The sequence below is a fragment of the Vigna angularis genome, chromosome 8, assembly GCF_016808095.1.
Source record: "Vigna angularis cultivar LongXiaoDou No.4 chromosome 8, ASM1680809v1, whole genome shotgun sequence".
Classification (NCBI taxonomy): Eukaryota; Viridiplantae; Streptophyta; class Magnoliopsida; order Fabales; family Fabaceae; genus Vigna; species Vigna angularis.
The window spans coordinates 30,325,618-30,341,103 of NC_068977.1; the positions used below are offsets into that span (position 1 = coordinate 30,325,618).

General features: G+C 35.8%; 2 protein-coding genes across 3 annotated transcripts; one reads left to right on the forward strand and one right to left on the reverse strand.

The window, feature by feature from the left end:
• Nucleotides 1–6: 6 nt before the first annotated feature.
• LOC108345748 (CDGSH iron-sulfur domain-containing protein NEET) lies at nucleotides 7–3,543 on the reverse strand. Its single transcript, XM_017584484.2, has 2 exons — nucleotides 3,221–3,543; nucleotides 7–330 (listed from the first exon to the last, which is right to left on the reverse strand). The coding sequence occupies exons 1-2, from the start codon at nucleotides 3,460–3,462 to the stop codon at nucleotides 231–233; spliced, it is 342 nt and encodes a 113-aa protein (XP_017439973.1). The 5' UTR covers nucleotides 3,463–3,543; the 3' UTR covers nucleotides 7–230.
• On the forward strand, nucleotides 581–14,852 carry LOC108345729 (K(+) efflux antiporter 5). Of its 2 annotated transcripts, none has more exons than XM_052866889.1 (20): nucleotides 581–665; nucleotides 6,678–6,721; nucleotides 6,948–7,015; nucleotides 7,138–7,222; nucleotides 7,327–7,388; nucleotides 7,977–8,052; nucleotides 8,211–8,285; nucleotides 8,843–8,914; nucleotides 9,119–9,202; nucleotides 9,294–9,362; nucleotides 9,468–9,545; nucleotides 9,664–9,752; nucleotides 10,306–10,402; nucleotides 10,482–10,535; nucleotides 10,817–10,912; nucleotides 11,488–11,676; nucleotides 11,759–11,836; nucleotides 13,563–13,607; nucleotides 13,682–13,777; nucleotides 14,489–14,852. In XM_052866889.1, exons 1-20 carry the CDS (start codon nucleotides 632–634, stop codon nucleotides 14,525–14,527), a joined length of 1,530 nt encoding a protein of 509 aa, XP_052722849.1. In that variant the 5' UTR covers nucleotides 581–631; the 3' UTR covers nucleotides 14,528–14,852. The 2 variants fall into 2 exon arrangements, with proteins under 2 accessions (XP_052722849.1, XP_017439939.1); XM_017584450.2 differs by lacking the exon at nucleotides 581–665 and adding an exon at nucleotides 4,609–5,080.
• Nucleotides 14,853–15,486: the final 634 nt, after the last annotated feature.

Consider the following 15,486-nt stretch of genomic DNA (forward strand, 5'->3'; position numbering starts at 1 on the left):
GCACTATAAATAAAGGCTTTCCTTCTAGCTCAAGGACTATATATTTTGGATAAATACAATCTTTTAAGAAATTGCTTTCACATGATTGTATACTGTCACTCGCAGCTGAAGATGAAAACGAAACTGACACCCGCAGCCGACTTCAACAAAATTATTGCAAAGATACAAATCAAAATAGACTTTAAAAGGAATCACATTCACAACATAAGCCACGTTCGATCATCATAATTTTACTTCTTCAAAAGAAGAGGTCCAACATTATCACCAGTGGCTTTGTTATGCTTAACATGGCTTCCATCACATAGAGGAAAAGTCCCTGATCTCCAACATCTGCACCAAAGCACTCAGTAAGATGAAGATTTTTGGGATGTAAACACCATGTAAAATTAACACAACTTTTAGTATTAGTAACAAAGCACCAATATAGAGCTTGTTTCTGTACACATGAGTTTGAACTGGACTACGTTCTTTCTAATGTAAGAATGATATTTTATAATTTGATATGTAAGAAAAGGTCTATTCAGCAGTTGGAGAATCGTATCCTGCTTTGTGTCATTCATAGTTCTGAAGCCACAGTTGTTGCTTAAAAGAAGCCATATGAATATTCAGTGAATGATTCTGTTTTTCTTTCATGCTTCAGCAAGGAACGTATATTTCATATCAAGGTATGATCAATATTTCTTCTGGTATCTATATGCTACATTGTGAGTTTTTTTGAAAAGAATTAAAGTGAAATTGATAAGATATAAGGTAATAGGATAGAAGGAAGAGGAAATGAGAGGGCAGTTAGGAGGGAAGAGTTGTTTGACAATTAGTTAGTGGGAAGGGGAAGAGAGACTTTATAATTAGGGTGTGTGTTATATACAGGGGGCATTATGGATTTTTGTATTCATTTGAGTATAAACAGGAACATTTGTCCTCTTGTGGAGGGGGATTAGGCTCCCGTATAGTGCTGTATGTGTACTTTGTTGAATAGAAATATAGAAACCCATTCTTTTTACAGCTTGATTCTTGATTGTGAGTGTGCGAGGGATTGTTTTAGATATGTTTCATACCCAAAAACCTATCAATTGGTCCGATCTGCCAAAAACCTATCAATTGGTCCAACCTGTCGAATACGCTTGGGAGAGGACTGTCGGATATCCTTAGGAGAGGAATGTCGGATCTTTGGGTCGGATATCCTTAAGAGAGGAGTGTCGGATCTTTGGGAGAGAAGTGTGATGGAAGGAAGAGACAATACCTTTGAGAGGAGGACCAACGAACTGAAAATGAACATGGCAGATTGCAGAAGAAATATGCATGAGAGAAATACTGCAAGAAATCAAGATTCACATAAAGGGCTTAGAAAGAAGTGAGAAATCTGTCATGAAAGGACAAAAAGAGGGTTTAGAAAAAGAGTTAGAGGAATCAGGGGTGAACAGAATTGGAGGAAGTGAGTAGAATTCCCCAGGTTTGAGGGGATGGACCCGTTGGGGTGGATCTCTAAGGCAGATTAGTTCATTGACATCCAAAATGTCACCGAGAAAGAGAGGCTCAGGTTCGCTTACAGCTGCATGGGGGGCACAATCTATTGGCTCAAGGCCTTGAAAAATAAAATCAAGAACCCTCTTGAAAGAGCTGAAAGAGGCATTGATAAGGGGGTTCGGAGAAAGAGATAGAGGTTTTGTTTTGAGAAGTTAGCCCAAACTGCAAAAGTCACAGAAGTTGCTATTGAGAAAGTTGCAGAAGTTTCTACTGCAAGGGTGGATAACATGACAAATGTTGATAGGGAAAATACATCAGGTGAAGATCATGATGGGAAGGTTGTGACTCGTGCTTCTCCAAATAAAATTGCAAAAGTTGCAAAAGTTGCAAATAGAGTGGTAGGTTGTGGTGGGAATGTCAAAACAGTAAAGAATGAGGAAGAATTGTTGACGCCTGGGGTCAAAACAGTGGTGTCAAAGAGCAACCCAGTTGAGTCTGTTTACAGAGCAAGAGAGGAAAGAAGAGAGGAACTTCTACAAGAGATCAAGAAAGTAAAGAACACTTGGGTGGAAGAAAAAATTCAATCAATTGGGAGCAAAGAGAAGAGGATGCCATTGACCATAATGGAGTTGGGAAGGGTAAGGAAAAATCAGTTTTTACGTGGGTGAAAAGAGAAGAGGTTGAGCACAACGTGGTGAGTGTTGAAGAGAATAATAATAATAATAATAAAAGTAACAGTAAAGGTGTTGCGGAGCAAGCTATTAGTGGTGTTGAAACAGGGAGGTGGTGGATGTAGCCACCGAGAACCAAGGGGAGCAAAGGGGGCTTGCAGTTCTTGATACACCTGCAGACGGGAGAGAGCTGCTTGAAGCATTGAAAGACATTGAAAACCATTTTCTCAGGGCTTATGATTCTTCTGGAAAAGATGTGACCAGAATGCTAGAAGCTAATGGAATCCAGGAAGAATGTAAGTCATTGGAGGAGGATTTGCCAAGCCTCCAGATCTGAATTGGAGGGTAGTAATCAGTGGGTTCCCTTCATATGATAACACGATGATGAGAGGAGTCAGGAGATCAAGTTTCACGGTTCCAATCAAGATTGTTCTGCAGCTAGATGTATTGTTCTGCAGCTAGATGTAATGATAGGATATAAGGTAATAGGATATAATGGGTTTAGGATAAAAGGAAGAGGAAATGAGAAGACAATTAAGAGGGAAGAGTTGTTTGACACTTAGTTAGTTAGTGGGAAGGGAAAGAAAGACTTTATAAATAAGGTGTGTGTTCTATACAAGGGGCATTATGGATTTTTGTATTCATTTGAGTATAGACAGGAACATTTGTCCCGTGGAGGGGATTAGGCTCCCGTATAGTGTTGTATGTGTACTTTGTTGAATAGAAATATAGAAACCCATTCTTTTTACAGTTTGATTCTTGATTTTTACAGTTTGATTCTTGATTGTGAGTGTGTGAGTGATTATTTTAGATAGGTTTCATACCCAGAAACGTATCAGAAATCATCACCATTTTACATTTTGCCTGATAGAGCACAGTTTTAAACAACAAATCGTAGAAATTAGAAAATAATTCCATTCAACATGCATCACACTCTATTTTCATCATCTGAATAATAATAATGATATATGCACCCTTTTCTATTGCTTTCTTGATCCTTTCTGCTAAACCAAAAATGGCGCAGAAAAGTATGATACAATGTTAGAACTAACCAGAAAGCAAGAGCTTCATAAAGTGAAGCTTACCTGCAATAAGCAGTGACGGGCTTAGAGAGTTCAGTGACCACAACAGAATCCACCACCTTCTCTTCACTCTTCCTGATATCAGGGTTTATACCCACAGCCTCAGCTTTCACCAACACTACACGCCTTGGTTTCCCACCACCACCAACACCAAAAGAACAACCCTTGAAATGGGTACTAACAACCCCTTTTGGGGTAATCCCATTGAAAAAACTTACACCAACCTGGCTTAGAACAGACTCCATTCAAAAGGGTCTCTCTTTCTCTTTCTCTCTTTCTGTGTTTATCAGTTTATTTTCCTTTCCTTGGCTTCACAACTATCTTGCGATGTAACCTAGTGGATGAGATAAGAGAAAGAGGATCGAATCTGGTGACACGTGTTCCTGAACTTGTGGACGCCACACTCCTGTGTTCTAGAACACGTAGCACTTTGAATGGACACAAATACACATATTCTTGTCACACTTCTTTTCTTGTGAAGAAAAATCATGAATGAACATGTGACCACTCAACCACATAGAGAAACAAAAAACAAAAGTGACATTGTTAAATTACCAAAACAGTAAAATAGGTAGTTAACGAAGAAGACAAGAATTAAAATGTCCTAATCGTTAGTCATAAATTGTTATCAATGCACCGCAATACGTAGCTCTCAACAAAAATAACACTGCAAGTGCTGAACATGCCATGTGACATTTGAAACTTATTTTCTTGTGAGGTTTCAAAATCTTTGTATGAAAATCATCAGAACTTAAGAACTTAACAATAAACATACATTGATAAAGTAAAAATAGTGGTTAAATTCTTTCATCTTGTATTGGGTTACTACTGTTTTGCTATGACTTTTAGGCCAATTTGAAGTGGAACATTGTCAATATTATCGGCAAATCCTTGATTTTGAAGTTTAATATTTAGTTCACGTTGAATATTATGCTATTATGTAATAATTCATAATCTAGAGATCTAATAATTAATAATAATAATAGTACAATTTTCTTCCAAAAGCAACAGGCCACCACAGTAGTTGCACCACCAAATAAAAGTGACTCAACTACCACCAAATCTTTTAAAACACAAAACGTAAAGGTTTCTTCCTTCCAACTAACTAAACTTGGAAATGAAAAAGTGAGGGGAACGAAAATAGAAAGCTACCAAAAAAATAAAAAATAAAAACAATATTTTTAAGGTGTTTAGCTCAAAATAATAAATTATAGAAACCCACCTGGAAAATTAAACTTTTTTTATATTATACATGATAAAATATGTAAACACTGTAAAACACTTATAATTATTTAATGGTGTGAAAATATTTATTTTTTACTAAAATAACAAATATAAAAAATTTAGATATTTATTCGAGTAAAGGATTAATGAAATTACGCAAAACCCCAATAAAGGAAAAAACGAGCGAAGTTGCATTGACGCATTCACAATAACAACAATACCAACCACGATAATGCAAATGGAACTAACGAGAAGTGTAACAAGCTTCTTCTGAAAACAGAGAAAACCGTTTTCCCACTCTGCATTCATTCGCTTCCTTTCCATTTCCTTCTCCTTGTGCCCACTTCTGCGCGAAACCCTTTTTTTGGCCCGACCCGACCCGAAGTTTCGCCACCGGAACGACAATGACGACGGCGACTCTCGGCCCGAAGGAGCGGCGGGCTTTTGGGCTCTGGTGCTGCGTTGTGTGCCTCGCGATCTGCGCTAGGGTTTGCAGCGCGGCCAGATCGGACAAGGAAACGCGCGAGAGGTTCTACGGAAACATAGCCAATTTGACGTCGCCCGAATCCAACAACACCTTGGCCAAGATGTTCGATCGCGTTCTCGAGAAGGAGTTTTCTGAGAATGACCAACCAGAAGGTTTTGTTTTCCCATTTTCTAAACAAAATGTAATTTTGCGGTGTAGTTTAAAGTTCCGTTTCTTTTTTTAATTTGATTGTTTTGTTGGGGAGGAAGTAACTCGGTGTTTGTGTTAGAGAACAGAACATGCTACTTCCTGGAGAGTCTTAAAGACAAATACGAACTGTAGTGTATGTGTAGTCTTATTATAGCTTGGAAGAAAGAGAACCTTGGCCCAGGAGGCCAAAGTTGTGGGATGAATAAACGAGAAGATTCTTTTATTAAGCGAAATTGCATAAATAGACTTTTGTTCCAAAAAGAATCCCGGCTAGTCCTGTAATGCTTGACCTAGTGTGATGGAGGGAGGATCACATCTACAGTGCACAGGATATTTCAGAGGGTGGTGTGGATGGTGCCATTCTCATTTCTCAGGGGAAGGTGATGCTTTTTGTGCTTTAACCACAAGTGAGAAGGTTCTAGGTCTTCTTTATTCTGGTGGACTTGGGTCCCCCAGGGGATTTTGAGGTAGTCTGGTGATAAGCGTTAAACTGAGGCGTGTTATCTTGTCTGGTTGTCTAGGGTTGGTTGGAATGCAATTTGGGATTGGCAAGTGTACTTGGGTATTTTGCTCGATCGGCTGGATAGTCTGGTTCACTAGCTGGGTAGTTGTAAAGTAGTGAACGGGTTGCTAGAAGTAAATATGGAGCATTATAACCTTCTAGGTAGATTTATGGTTGACGGGGTTCTTCGCTTGGAACTTCTTATGGAAGACGTGAGTGAGCATGTGCAGTGGAGATTGGTGTGTGGGGGGATTTACTCAGACAATTCACCTCCTTCTCGATCTTACTTCACCGTTCTGGCATTTCTGGGCTGGGTGTTTGTATTCTTTTCATCGTGAGATTATAAGTAGGTGGGGTAAAGTGAAACTGCATATCAACTGGTTTGCTTTCCCTCTTGTTCTTTGTTGCCCAATGATGGTGGAGTGATGGGGTGTTATAATTCTCTCTGTTGCACAATGAGTACTTATAGCATCTATATATTCTGGATCGATGGCAAGGTTTGAAGGAAAACAGTAATGTTCTATGTTTGTGAAATTAGCAGTAAATCATGGTGTGGGGGTTGAACTGTTCTTGTCAAGAGATGTGTTTGGGGTTCATGTTGAGAAATCATAAAAAATCTCATAGTTGAGAGATGCATAAAAAATCTCATTTTCCCCCTCAGTACCTCATGTTTAGTCTGAAGCTAAAACCTTGTTTGAAAAAAATAAAAAATGGATGTTTCATGTACATTAAAATGTATTTTTAATGGGTGTATTAGTACTGGTATGGAATTGATAAGATCTACATTTATTCTTATAAGCTTTAATACTGTATAACAATTGCTATACTGCTACAATTTATCTGTCTTTTTTGTGGTTTTATTATGGATGTCAGCATGGATGATCTGTTATTGATTAAATATAGTGTAAATGATGCTGTATTGTAATTTATTTTTCAGAGTTTGCTTGTGAAATGAAATACTAGATTCAGCTGTCACAAATCAATTTATAGATCTGAAGCTCATTGAGTTCTTTTAGTAGGTTGTCTGCTATTCTCACTGTTTTTTTCATCTTTAACAGAATCTGACAAAAGCAGCTTTAATAGCAGTGTAGCAGATCAGCAGGTGGGTCCTATACTCTGGGTCTCAATAGTTGTGTTGAATTGGATTATTCAGCTGAGAACAAGTTGATGTTTCATTGTGTGTGTATAAAATGAGTCGGACTAAATGTACATCAAATTCAGTTTCAAATATTGCTTGAGAAGTTACATGACATGAGTCTATATATCTGGTATCCCACTCTTCTTTTTAATGTAAAGATGAGTTCTGAGCATATGGTCTTCTTTTGCAGGCTGTATTGGAGACTGTAGCTAAAATTACTCATGAGAAATCAAAGAGAAATGATACACATGAGGGAAAGTATGGTCTTGTCCAATGTAGTTTCTCAATTGCATCTTATAATGAATTATTAGATGTGATCGTGTAATCCCGATTGCATACACAATGACACATTATCTTTTTTAAATGATCATTTACTGTAGTGCTACGAGAGCATTTCAGTTTCAGGATGTGTTCTCACTGGAAAATGAAGATTCTGATGATGTGACAACTTTGATAGACAAAAAGGTGTTCTAAAAGGCCTTACTCCTCTGGAATGTTCTTCAATATGATGTTAAACTACCTTTATTTTTGTTTCAACCTCCTTACTTGTTTATGCTATTGCATGACAGGACAATGTCTTCGTCATGTCTAACAAGAAATCCAAATATCCTGTGCTTCAAGTGGATTTGAGGTTGATATGTTATGACTTTTATCCTTGCAATTACTACTTAGGGAATTCTTTATCAGCTTGATTGACTAATCTAAGAATAGGATTGTGTTAAGAAATTGCTTTAAGTCTAGACTAAATGTTCTGTATCTGAGCTGATTTCTGTTCATAATTCAGCACTTCTGGATTATGGAATGTGTTATTTTAGTGATGTATTAGTGTTAAGAGCGAAGTTGTGTTCGTTGGAAGGTATAATTGTGAAAATGTCAGATGAATCTTCCTGCAATACCCCTTTTTGTTCTTTTCTCTTTCTTCATGTGAAAAAGTAAATGGGTTTGGGTTTTTTTTCTTGCGCAAGGCTTTTTCACCAAATACTTTCAAGTTATTTTTGTATGCTCAAAATACAGTTGCCAGGTATCAATGGCTTTTAGAGTGAAGGATAACTTACTTTCCAATGAGTATCCAATTTTTTTTCAACAAGATTATAATTATGAAGTTTTTATAATATTAGATTGTGATCCTTTGTGTTTTGAGTTCTTGAAATTTGTGGTTTCGTCAGTTTGTTCTATTATGAGACTTTGTCAACCTTTGAACAACTGCACGCTTATGCAGGCTAATATCAGATTTGGTGGTTGTAATAGTTTCAGCAGCCATTGCTGGGATTGTCTTTTCTTGTTTGGGACAACCGGTATGTGATTGTTACTATTTCTCGTTGTGACATTTAATGTCCTTTATGCAGTAGATGATTTTCATATTTAAATTATATTTTGGGGATATTAAGTAATTTATTTGACTGGAAATCTTTGTACAATGTTGGATTTCATGTATTTTTCTTAAAACATGTAGGTTATCGTGGGCTATCTTCTTGCAGGCTCACTTATTGGACCTGGCGGTTTGAAATTTATTAGTGAAATGGTGCAGGTGTGTTGTTCTAAGTGATTCAATACCATTCTTACTGGGAAAAACTCAAGTTCGACATATATTAGAAATAGTGTCAAAGTAGGGGTGGCAACTCTTAATTTACATGCAGGTTTTATGAGATTGAGTTTGTTTAAATCCAAATTTCAAGATGGTGTTGGATGGGAGGAAGTGTATTAAAAAACATTTGTCTCATTGACTAAAGATAATTTCAAAGTAGAGTATATAAGTGGAGGGACAAATCTCACCTAACAAGCCAATTTTGTGAAGTTAATTTAGGCTTAAATCTAAATTCTAAGGGTTCCTGGGCAAATGTTGAGTTTCCAATCTGATCAATCTTCATAAAACTTGTGCCTCACTTATTGTAGTGGTGGTTAAAAATCACTTTTGCAGTGTACAATCTTGACCTTCTTCAGATCTAGATTTCTTCATATGTGCACATATCATGATCATCATAAGCTTCCACTACATTAACTTGAAACATCAACTTAAGCTGTTAATTGTTTTTATGTTTTTACTCAGCACCTGATATCCTTATTTTTCTTGTCACTTTTATGCAGGTTGAGACTGTTGCACAATTTGGTGTAGTGTTTCTTCTCTTTGCTTTGGGGCTGGAATTTTCCCTGGCAAAGGTTTGTTATTCTTGTATTGCAAAAACTTCTTTCTCACTTTCATCTAATTTCTTGCTATAACTCTATTCTTACTAAATCTCAAACCATATTTTAAGATTGTAAAGAAATGTATTATTATCCCTTCTAAGGTTTTTTATTTGGGCTTGTGTATTACTAAAACTTTTCTGTTTCCATTTTCTTATTTTAAACTTTTTATGCATGAAGTTAAAAGCTGTGGGGGCTGTTGCTGTTCTTGGAGGACTACTTCAAATTGTCATTTTTATGTTCATGTGTGGCATTCTTTCCATGGTATGGTGCTGACTTGTCTGATTTTTTCTTCAATGGAACTAAGGATTTACAAGTTCTTTTCAATAAATGTTATTGTGCATTTGGTTTGCAGTTATTTGGAGCCTCATTGTCTGAGGGTGTTTTTGTGGGTTCCTTTCTGTCCATGTCATCAACAGCAGTAGTATGTTTTTACACCATTTCCCAGAAACATACTGTAAATATTTTGTTATCAGTGGTTTCTAGTTGATTCTAAGCATGGTTCGCTATTTTTTTTACCTATTTCCAGGTGGTGAAGTTTTTGGTGGAGCGAAATAGTAGTAATGCTCTTCATGTTCAAATTACAATTGGGACGCTTATTTTTCAGGTATCTTTCTAGTTGGTGTTTTAAATGTTAATCTCGTTAGCTTTTCATAAAGTAATATGCTCTTAAGTTAGACTTATATTGCATATCAATCTTTCCTCTACCACTTGTTATATATCAGGATTGTGCAGTGGGTTTACTATTTGCTTTGCTCCCAGTTTTGGGTGGTAACAGTGGCCTTTTACAAGGAATAATGTCAATGGGGAGACTGTAAGTCTTTCCATCTACTCTTTCTCACTCTGATTTCACTGTACTTTTTCATAAACTCCTTTTTTGCTTAGTGATCACTAACGACTTCAGTCAGTGCAAGCCAATTGGACTGCATAGTATTGCTAAATCTACACCTTTCTACTTTAATATATATATACTGCATGCAATTACCTTCCTGAAGTTGTTATCCAAATTAATGTAAGAAAGCTCCAAGATCTTACAATTTAGGAATATGGCTTGTAGTCATTTTTTGAGCTTAAATTACATGAATATTACCAAGATATATTGGAATTTGTCTTCTAAACTAGATAAAACATAACAATGGGAGACCATAATTTGTTGTTGAACTGTAACTTTTCTGTGGGTAGACTTCTGGAAACAGAGTGCTGGGAAGTATGATGTATCATGATTTTTTATTTTTGTAAAGAGGGTGACCACAAAAATTCAGTTTTATTGAAATATAGGTTTTCTTTCTGGGGAGGTGCAATTTACCTTAAATTCAGCATACTGTCATCGGGATAGGATCTAATTATCTAACCACTTTGAATTTCAGGCTGCTAGTGTTGTCTTTGTACATCACTGCTACATCCATATTGTCATGGTCATTTGTTCCTCGGTTTCTTAAACTTATGATGCGGCTGTCATCTCAGGTTAGGCTATAACATGTTTTATTTGCTATTGCCTTGCTAGCACTATTATCAACTCATGAATTATTTTTCTGCTCTCCAGACTAATGAACTCTATCAGCTTGCTGCTGTTGCTTTCTGCTTGTTATCTGCATGGGTAAGAAAAACAAATGCTGATTGCTGTTACTGATTCCTTATCATTTTGGTGCTTCTTTTATCCATAAGTTGTGCACTCTTTTTGAAACAGACGTATGCTAGACTGCAATGCCATGCATGTTATTTTTGGAATGAAGAATATTTTTTATGCATGTACGGATTCCTGGATGGGGGTCCAGGCTTCCTTCTTAAAAAAGGGATTTAGACCCATTATGCAACCTATTAGTTAAACATTAGCAATGATGATGTACAGTTTGCTAAATTTTTATAATATCTTTCCAGTGCAGTGATAAGCTAGGCCTTAGTCTTGAGCTGGGTTCATTTATGGCTGGTGTTATGATTTCCACAACAGACTTCGGTCAGCATACTTTGGACCAGGTACTACTCATGCTGATAACTTCTGACTTGTGTCAGACTTATTTTGCTTTGCATACATGAAGTACTTTCTAATAATTATTCATATTCTTTAGTCTACAGATACGTTTATCTTTGGATCACTTGGGGTGCACTTGACATAGTCCATTATTATATCATCTTTTGTCTTGCAAATACCATGTGTTACAAGGATTGGTTTTTTCTATTATCCCAATTTTGGAACACTGGGCATGCCTTACTTCCAAAATGTTTTGGGATGTTTCTTTTCTCCCACACTTCTAGGTGCTCAGTTTCACTTTTGTGTTTTGTTTTTGTACTCAGCTCATGTTATTTTTAAGGGAGCTGATATCTTTAATATGTGACACATCAGGCAGCCTTATTGCTTTTGTACTTTCTTTCCCCCGCCCTTTGTATATAAACTTTGAAAGATTCCTTTTAACCTCCTAGTTGTACTTCTTTTTCTCACTTTTCTGTTTCCTATGAAAATACATACAAATGATGTATTTGGGGATAAATTACTGCTTTTGAATTATGAATTATTCTCAGTTATTGATTAAAGTAGAAGTTCTCTTTTGTAGGTGGAACCAATTCGTAACCTATTTGCAGCTCTCTTTCTCTCGAGTATTGGAATGCTTATACACGTGCAATTCCTTTGGAACCATGTGGATATCCTGCTGGCATCTGTTATTCTGGTTGTAGTCGTTAAAACTGCTGTTGTTGCTATAGTCACCAAGGCCTTTGGTTATAGCCTTAAGACGGCATTTATTGTAAGTCAATAAGTCAGCTTGTTGGATGATATATTAATTAACTATAGACAGTTTCTTATGTCGACGCTGAATGGCTGTTTAGGTTGGTATCTCGCTTGCCCAAATAGGTGAATTTGCTTTTGTCCTCCTGAGTCGTGCTTCAAATCTTCACCTTGTTGAGGTTTTTGCTCTCTCTCTCTCTCTCTCTCTCCTCCTTAGTGGTATTGTTTGACAATAATGTCTGATGATTTTCCCACCCCTTCTGTGAGAAATTTTGAACTGAACAGATGTTAGCCATTGACCTTGCACGTATGCAGACATAGTATGTTACATCTGATCTACAATGTTAATTATGAAACAAATAAAGATGAATGTGCATGGATACGGCATTCTGATTTTTGACAATAGTTAAAATGTTTTAGAATTTGAGTGAAGAAGCCTCCGACTTTGGAAATGAACATCCTACGTCGGAACCATAGAAGAGGGATCCAAATAAATGGGAAAACGTTGGGTCAAGTCAAGGTGTGGAGTTAACCCATGATTTCTTGTTATTGTTCAATTGAGACATTTTTCATCTAGTGGCGTATCATTAAAGAATGTATCCTAGACTTTTTTATGTACCTTGCCAATCTGCAAAGGATAGTTTCCAATTAGTGAGTTAGTTCATGGAATAAGTAAGCAGACAAGCAAAGGTTTGGTGTAATCTACATGTCAAACCTAAAATGCAACTACAGAAAAGTGGGGGAAACGTAAATGATGGTTTTCTGTTTGCTAAGTGGAAATAATGCCAGGAACAACAACATAAAGAGTAGGGATGGCAAATGAACCTGTCTCTTCGGGTATTATCTGAACTACCAATTTTGATAGAGAATCCCCTTATTGATTGGCTATGGGTATGGGTAATACTCAATTTTTTAAATTAGGTATGGGGAGGGGATGGATATGTACATATATATACCCGTCCGCATACCCGTTTCCATACTAGTCCATGTTTTAAATTACTAAAACACTTTTAATTTATTAGGTTGTTTAAAAAAGAAAACCTTATATGAACTCTTTTTTAGTCAATTTCGTAACCTATTTTTAAGGCACACATTTGATATTTTTATTTTATGTGTTTACTTTTTGTAAAAGAATTATTTAATTAATATTTAAAATAGTTTAGGGTCGAGGACAAGTGCAGGGATGGGTATACCCGTGCTCCATCGATAGAGATGGGGATGGATAAAAAATCTCATACCTGTTTGGTATAATTTTTTACTGTGAAGATGAAGATGGGACTATCAATCCTGCACCTGCCATGCCTCATTGTCGTCCCTAATAAAGAGGGTTTGTCATTGGTGTACTTCTCTCAATGGCTGCAAATAGAAATAAAATCTGCTGGTTTTAAAAATAATGGATTTCACGTGGGAAAGAGAGGAGTAAACTATATGCTGTGTGATATGTAAGTGCTAGTAACATACTCTTGACATTATCTTTTCAACACACTTAAAATGTATATTGAAAATGGAGTGCTGCCTACTAAATAATTAACAGAACCCTCATTTTTTGGAACTCGTTTGGATATCACATCACCCAATAACAAGGTACTAAGAGTATGATTTTAGCATTTCTCTATAGGAAAGTTCGCTATAGTTCCAGTGCATTACGTAAATTGCCTAACACAAAAATGTTCTTTTTGTGGGCCAAAAATATTAGTGAAATCTCTCCCAAGGTTCATCCCAAGTTACACTGAAAAAATACCTCGGGTTTTCCACTATTCTTCGATCAACCCAAAAAATTTACAGTTTAATTGAAAAAAGTAGTTACACCTCCATGATACCTTTACTTGATTGTTTTCATTGATTTATGTAATTTCCCTCTGTTCTATCCTTATCTCTTGCTGACCACTGATTATAATATTTTAGGGGAAAATGTATCTTCTTCTTCTAGGGACAACGGCTCTCAGTCTGGTAATTTCATTCACCTAGCTGTGTCATACGTTCCTTCCTTTGAATTATTTAAACTTATCGTTGATTAAATACAGGTTACAACTCCACTTTTGTTTAAATTGATACCTGCTGTCATGAATCTGGGTGTTCTCATGCACTGGTTCCCCTCTGAAAGTACAACACAAATTGAGGTGTCTCTCTTTATTTCTCCCTTTTTGATGGCCTCGTATATATGATCAGATAACTGTTTTCTCTCAAACAAATAGGGTGCTTCAGAAACCTTATTTGCGCTGGTTATAAAAGTGATATTACATTTTGAATTTGCATCGAATTATCACTTAACCATTCATCATTGACTGCAATTTTTTTTAGTGGGTTTATGATTCCAAATCAAATAAAGCTTTTTTGGGGGTCAACATTACTAGTTCAATATGATATTTGTCAATCACAGATCATATCACTAACTTGAAGGGTTAAAATCCTTCTACATATGATTCATAGTTACTGTAAGTTGATTGGGGATGAATGCTTTACTAGATATTTCCTACCATTTGCTTCCTATTGTGTGCTTTCGAGACATAATTTTTTTTTTCTGAAGATCACATGTTATGCAATTACTTTCAAGACAAACACTCTGTATCGTAACTACTGGCATATTCCTGCTAGATTTTTTTTCTCTTAGCTTTTAGTTCGGTGTTATTCCATTTCAAGAATAAGGCTACACTAGTTTCTTGAATGCCATATTTCATCATGATATACATTATCTCTGTTTTCTATTAAATTCAGTATCCTTGGCTCCATCTTTACATCAATATTGGAAAACCAAGGATCCTCTGCACATGCTAAAAATCATAGATGGTATAACAAACAACATGACCTGTCCTTTATTCTTATAATAACAGGGGAAAGTATCTGTGAATGAAGCAAGCAGAATGTTATGAGTGTTCGAGTTTCCATGACATAGAGTCAAATAGTATATTGGAGGCAATTATCTACTTTTTGGTGGCTAGAGAAAACAGGATTTCCTTACTCTGTTTCTGTTGCAAGTCCATGGTGATCTTCACATGAAACAGTCAGCATATTCAGTTCTTCCATTGATAGTTGATGGAAGATCTTGTGTATATAGGCATATGATTTTTTGTATTCATTGAGCAATGTATATAGGGAATTGTAGGCCATTCTTATTGCTTACGCTAATCCTATCACATCATATGCTGGTTTCCTTATAATAGTTGCTATGAAATTAGAAAAGAATTCACGATGTAACTTCTTAAAGATTGATTCCACCAACACTCTTCTGTAACACGTAAGGAGCATTTAATGAAGATCTCGATCAATAAATATAGCAGAACTATGAATTTATGACCTTCAAATACTTTCAGAACGTAAATATGAAAAATGCTTCTGTTTGATGTACGAAAAATTAAATAAATTCTAATTAATTCGATGTTATTTGATGCCTTGTTCAAATCCCGGTAGCATCTCCTATGTAAGAGAAATTTAGAAAATGCAGTTATTTTTAATATAAATAAAGTAAATGTTAATAAATAATTATATTTTTAATCAGTGTAAAAGCACATATTTTTTATTTACGAGTGTACACAGACAGGATCATGATCGATAAATTTGAAATTATGATATATAATATTAATTGAATTTTATTTTTAATTAAAATGCATTCAATTAAGAAGATAAAGGGTATAGAAAATAACTTTAATTTTAATTGTGTCTGGATTTTATTGTAATTGAAGCTTTATTTACTAATAAATTAAAGGTTTAATCCTTTCAAAAATTCCTATTTTTGTAGGATCGTCTCAAGTAGGTCTTCATATTGTAAATGTTCTCGATTAGGTCTCTTATTGTGAAAAATTGAATCAATTTAGTCCTCGCCGTTAGTTTC

Coding starts and splice junctions, on each gene's coding strand:
- LOC108345748 (XM_017584484.2), bottom strand. CDS start 3,462: ATGGAGTCTGTTCTAAGCCAGGTTGGTGTAAGTTTTTTCAATGGGATT. Junction 331..3,220: donor CCCGTCACTGCTTATTGCAG/GTAAGCTTCACT, acceptor GCTTTGGTGCAG/ATGTTGGAGATCAGGGACTT.
- LOC108345729 (XM_017584450.2), top strand. CDS start 4,846: ATGACGACGGCGACTCTCGGCCCGAAGGAGCGGCGGGCTTTTGGGCTC. Junction 5,081..6,677: donor TGAGAATGACCAACCAGAAG/GTTTTGTTTTCC, acceptor CATCTTTAACAG/AATCTGACAAAAGCAGCTTT. Junction 8,915..9,118: donor TGGAATTTTCCCTGGCAAAG/GTTTGTTATTCT, acceptor TTATGCATGAAG/TTAAAAGCTGTGGGGGCTGT.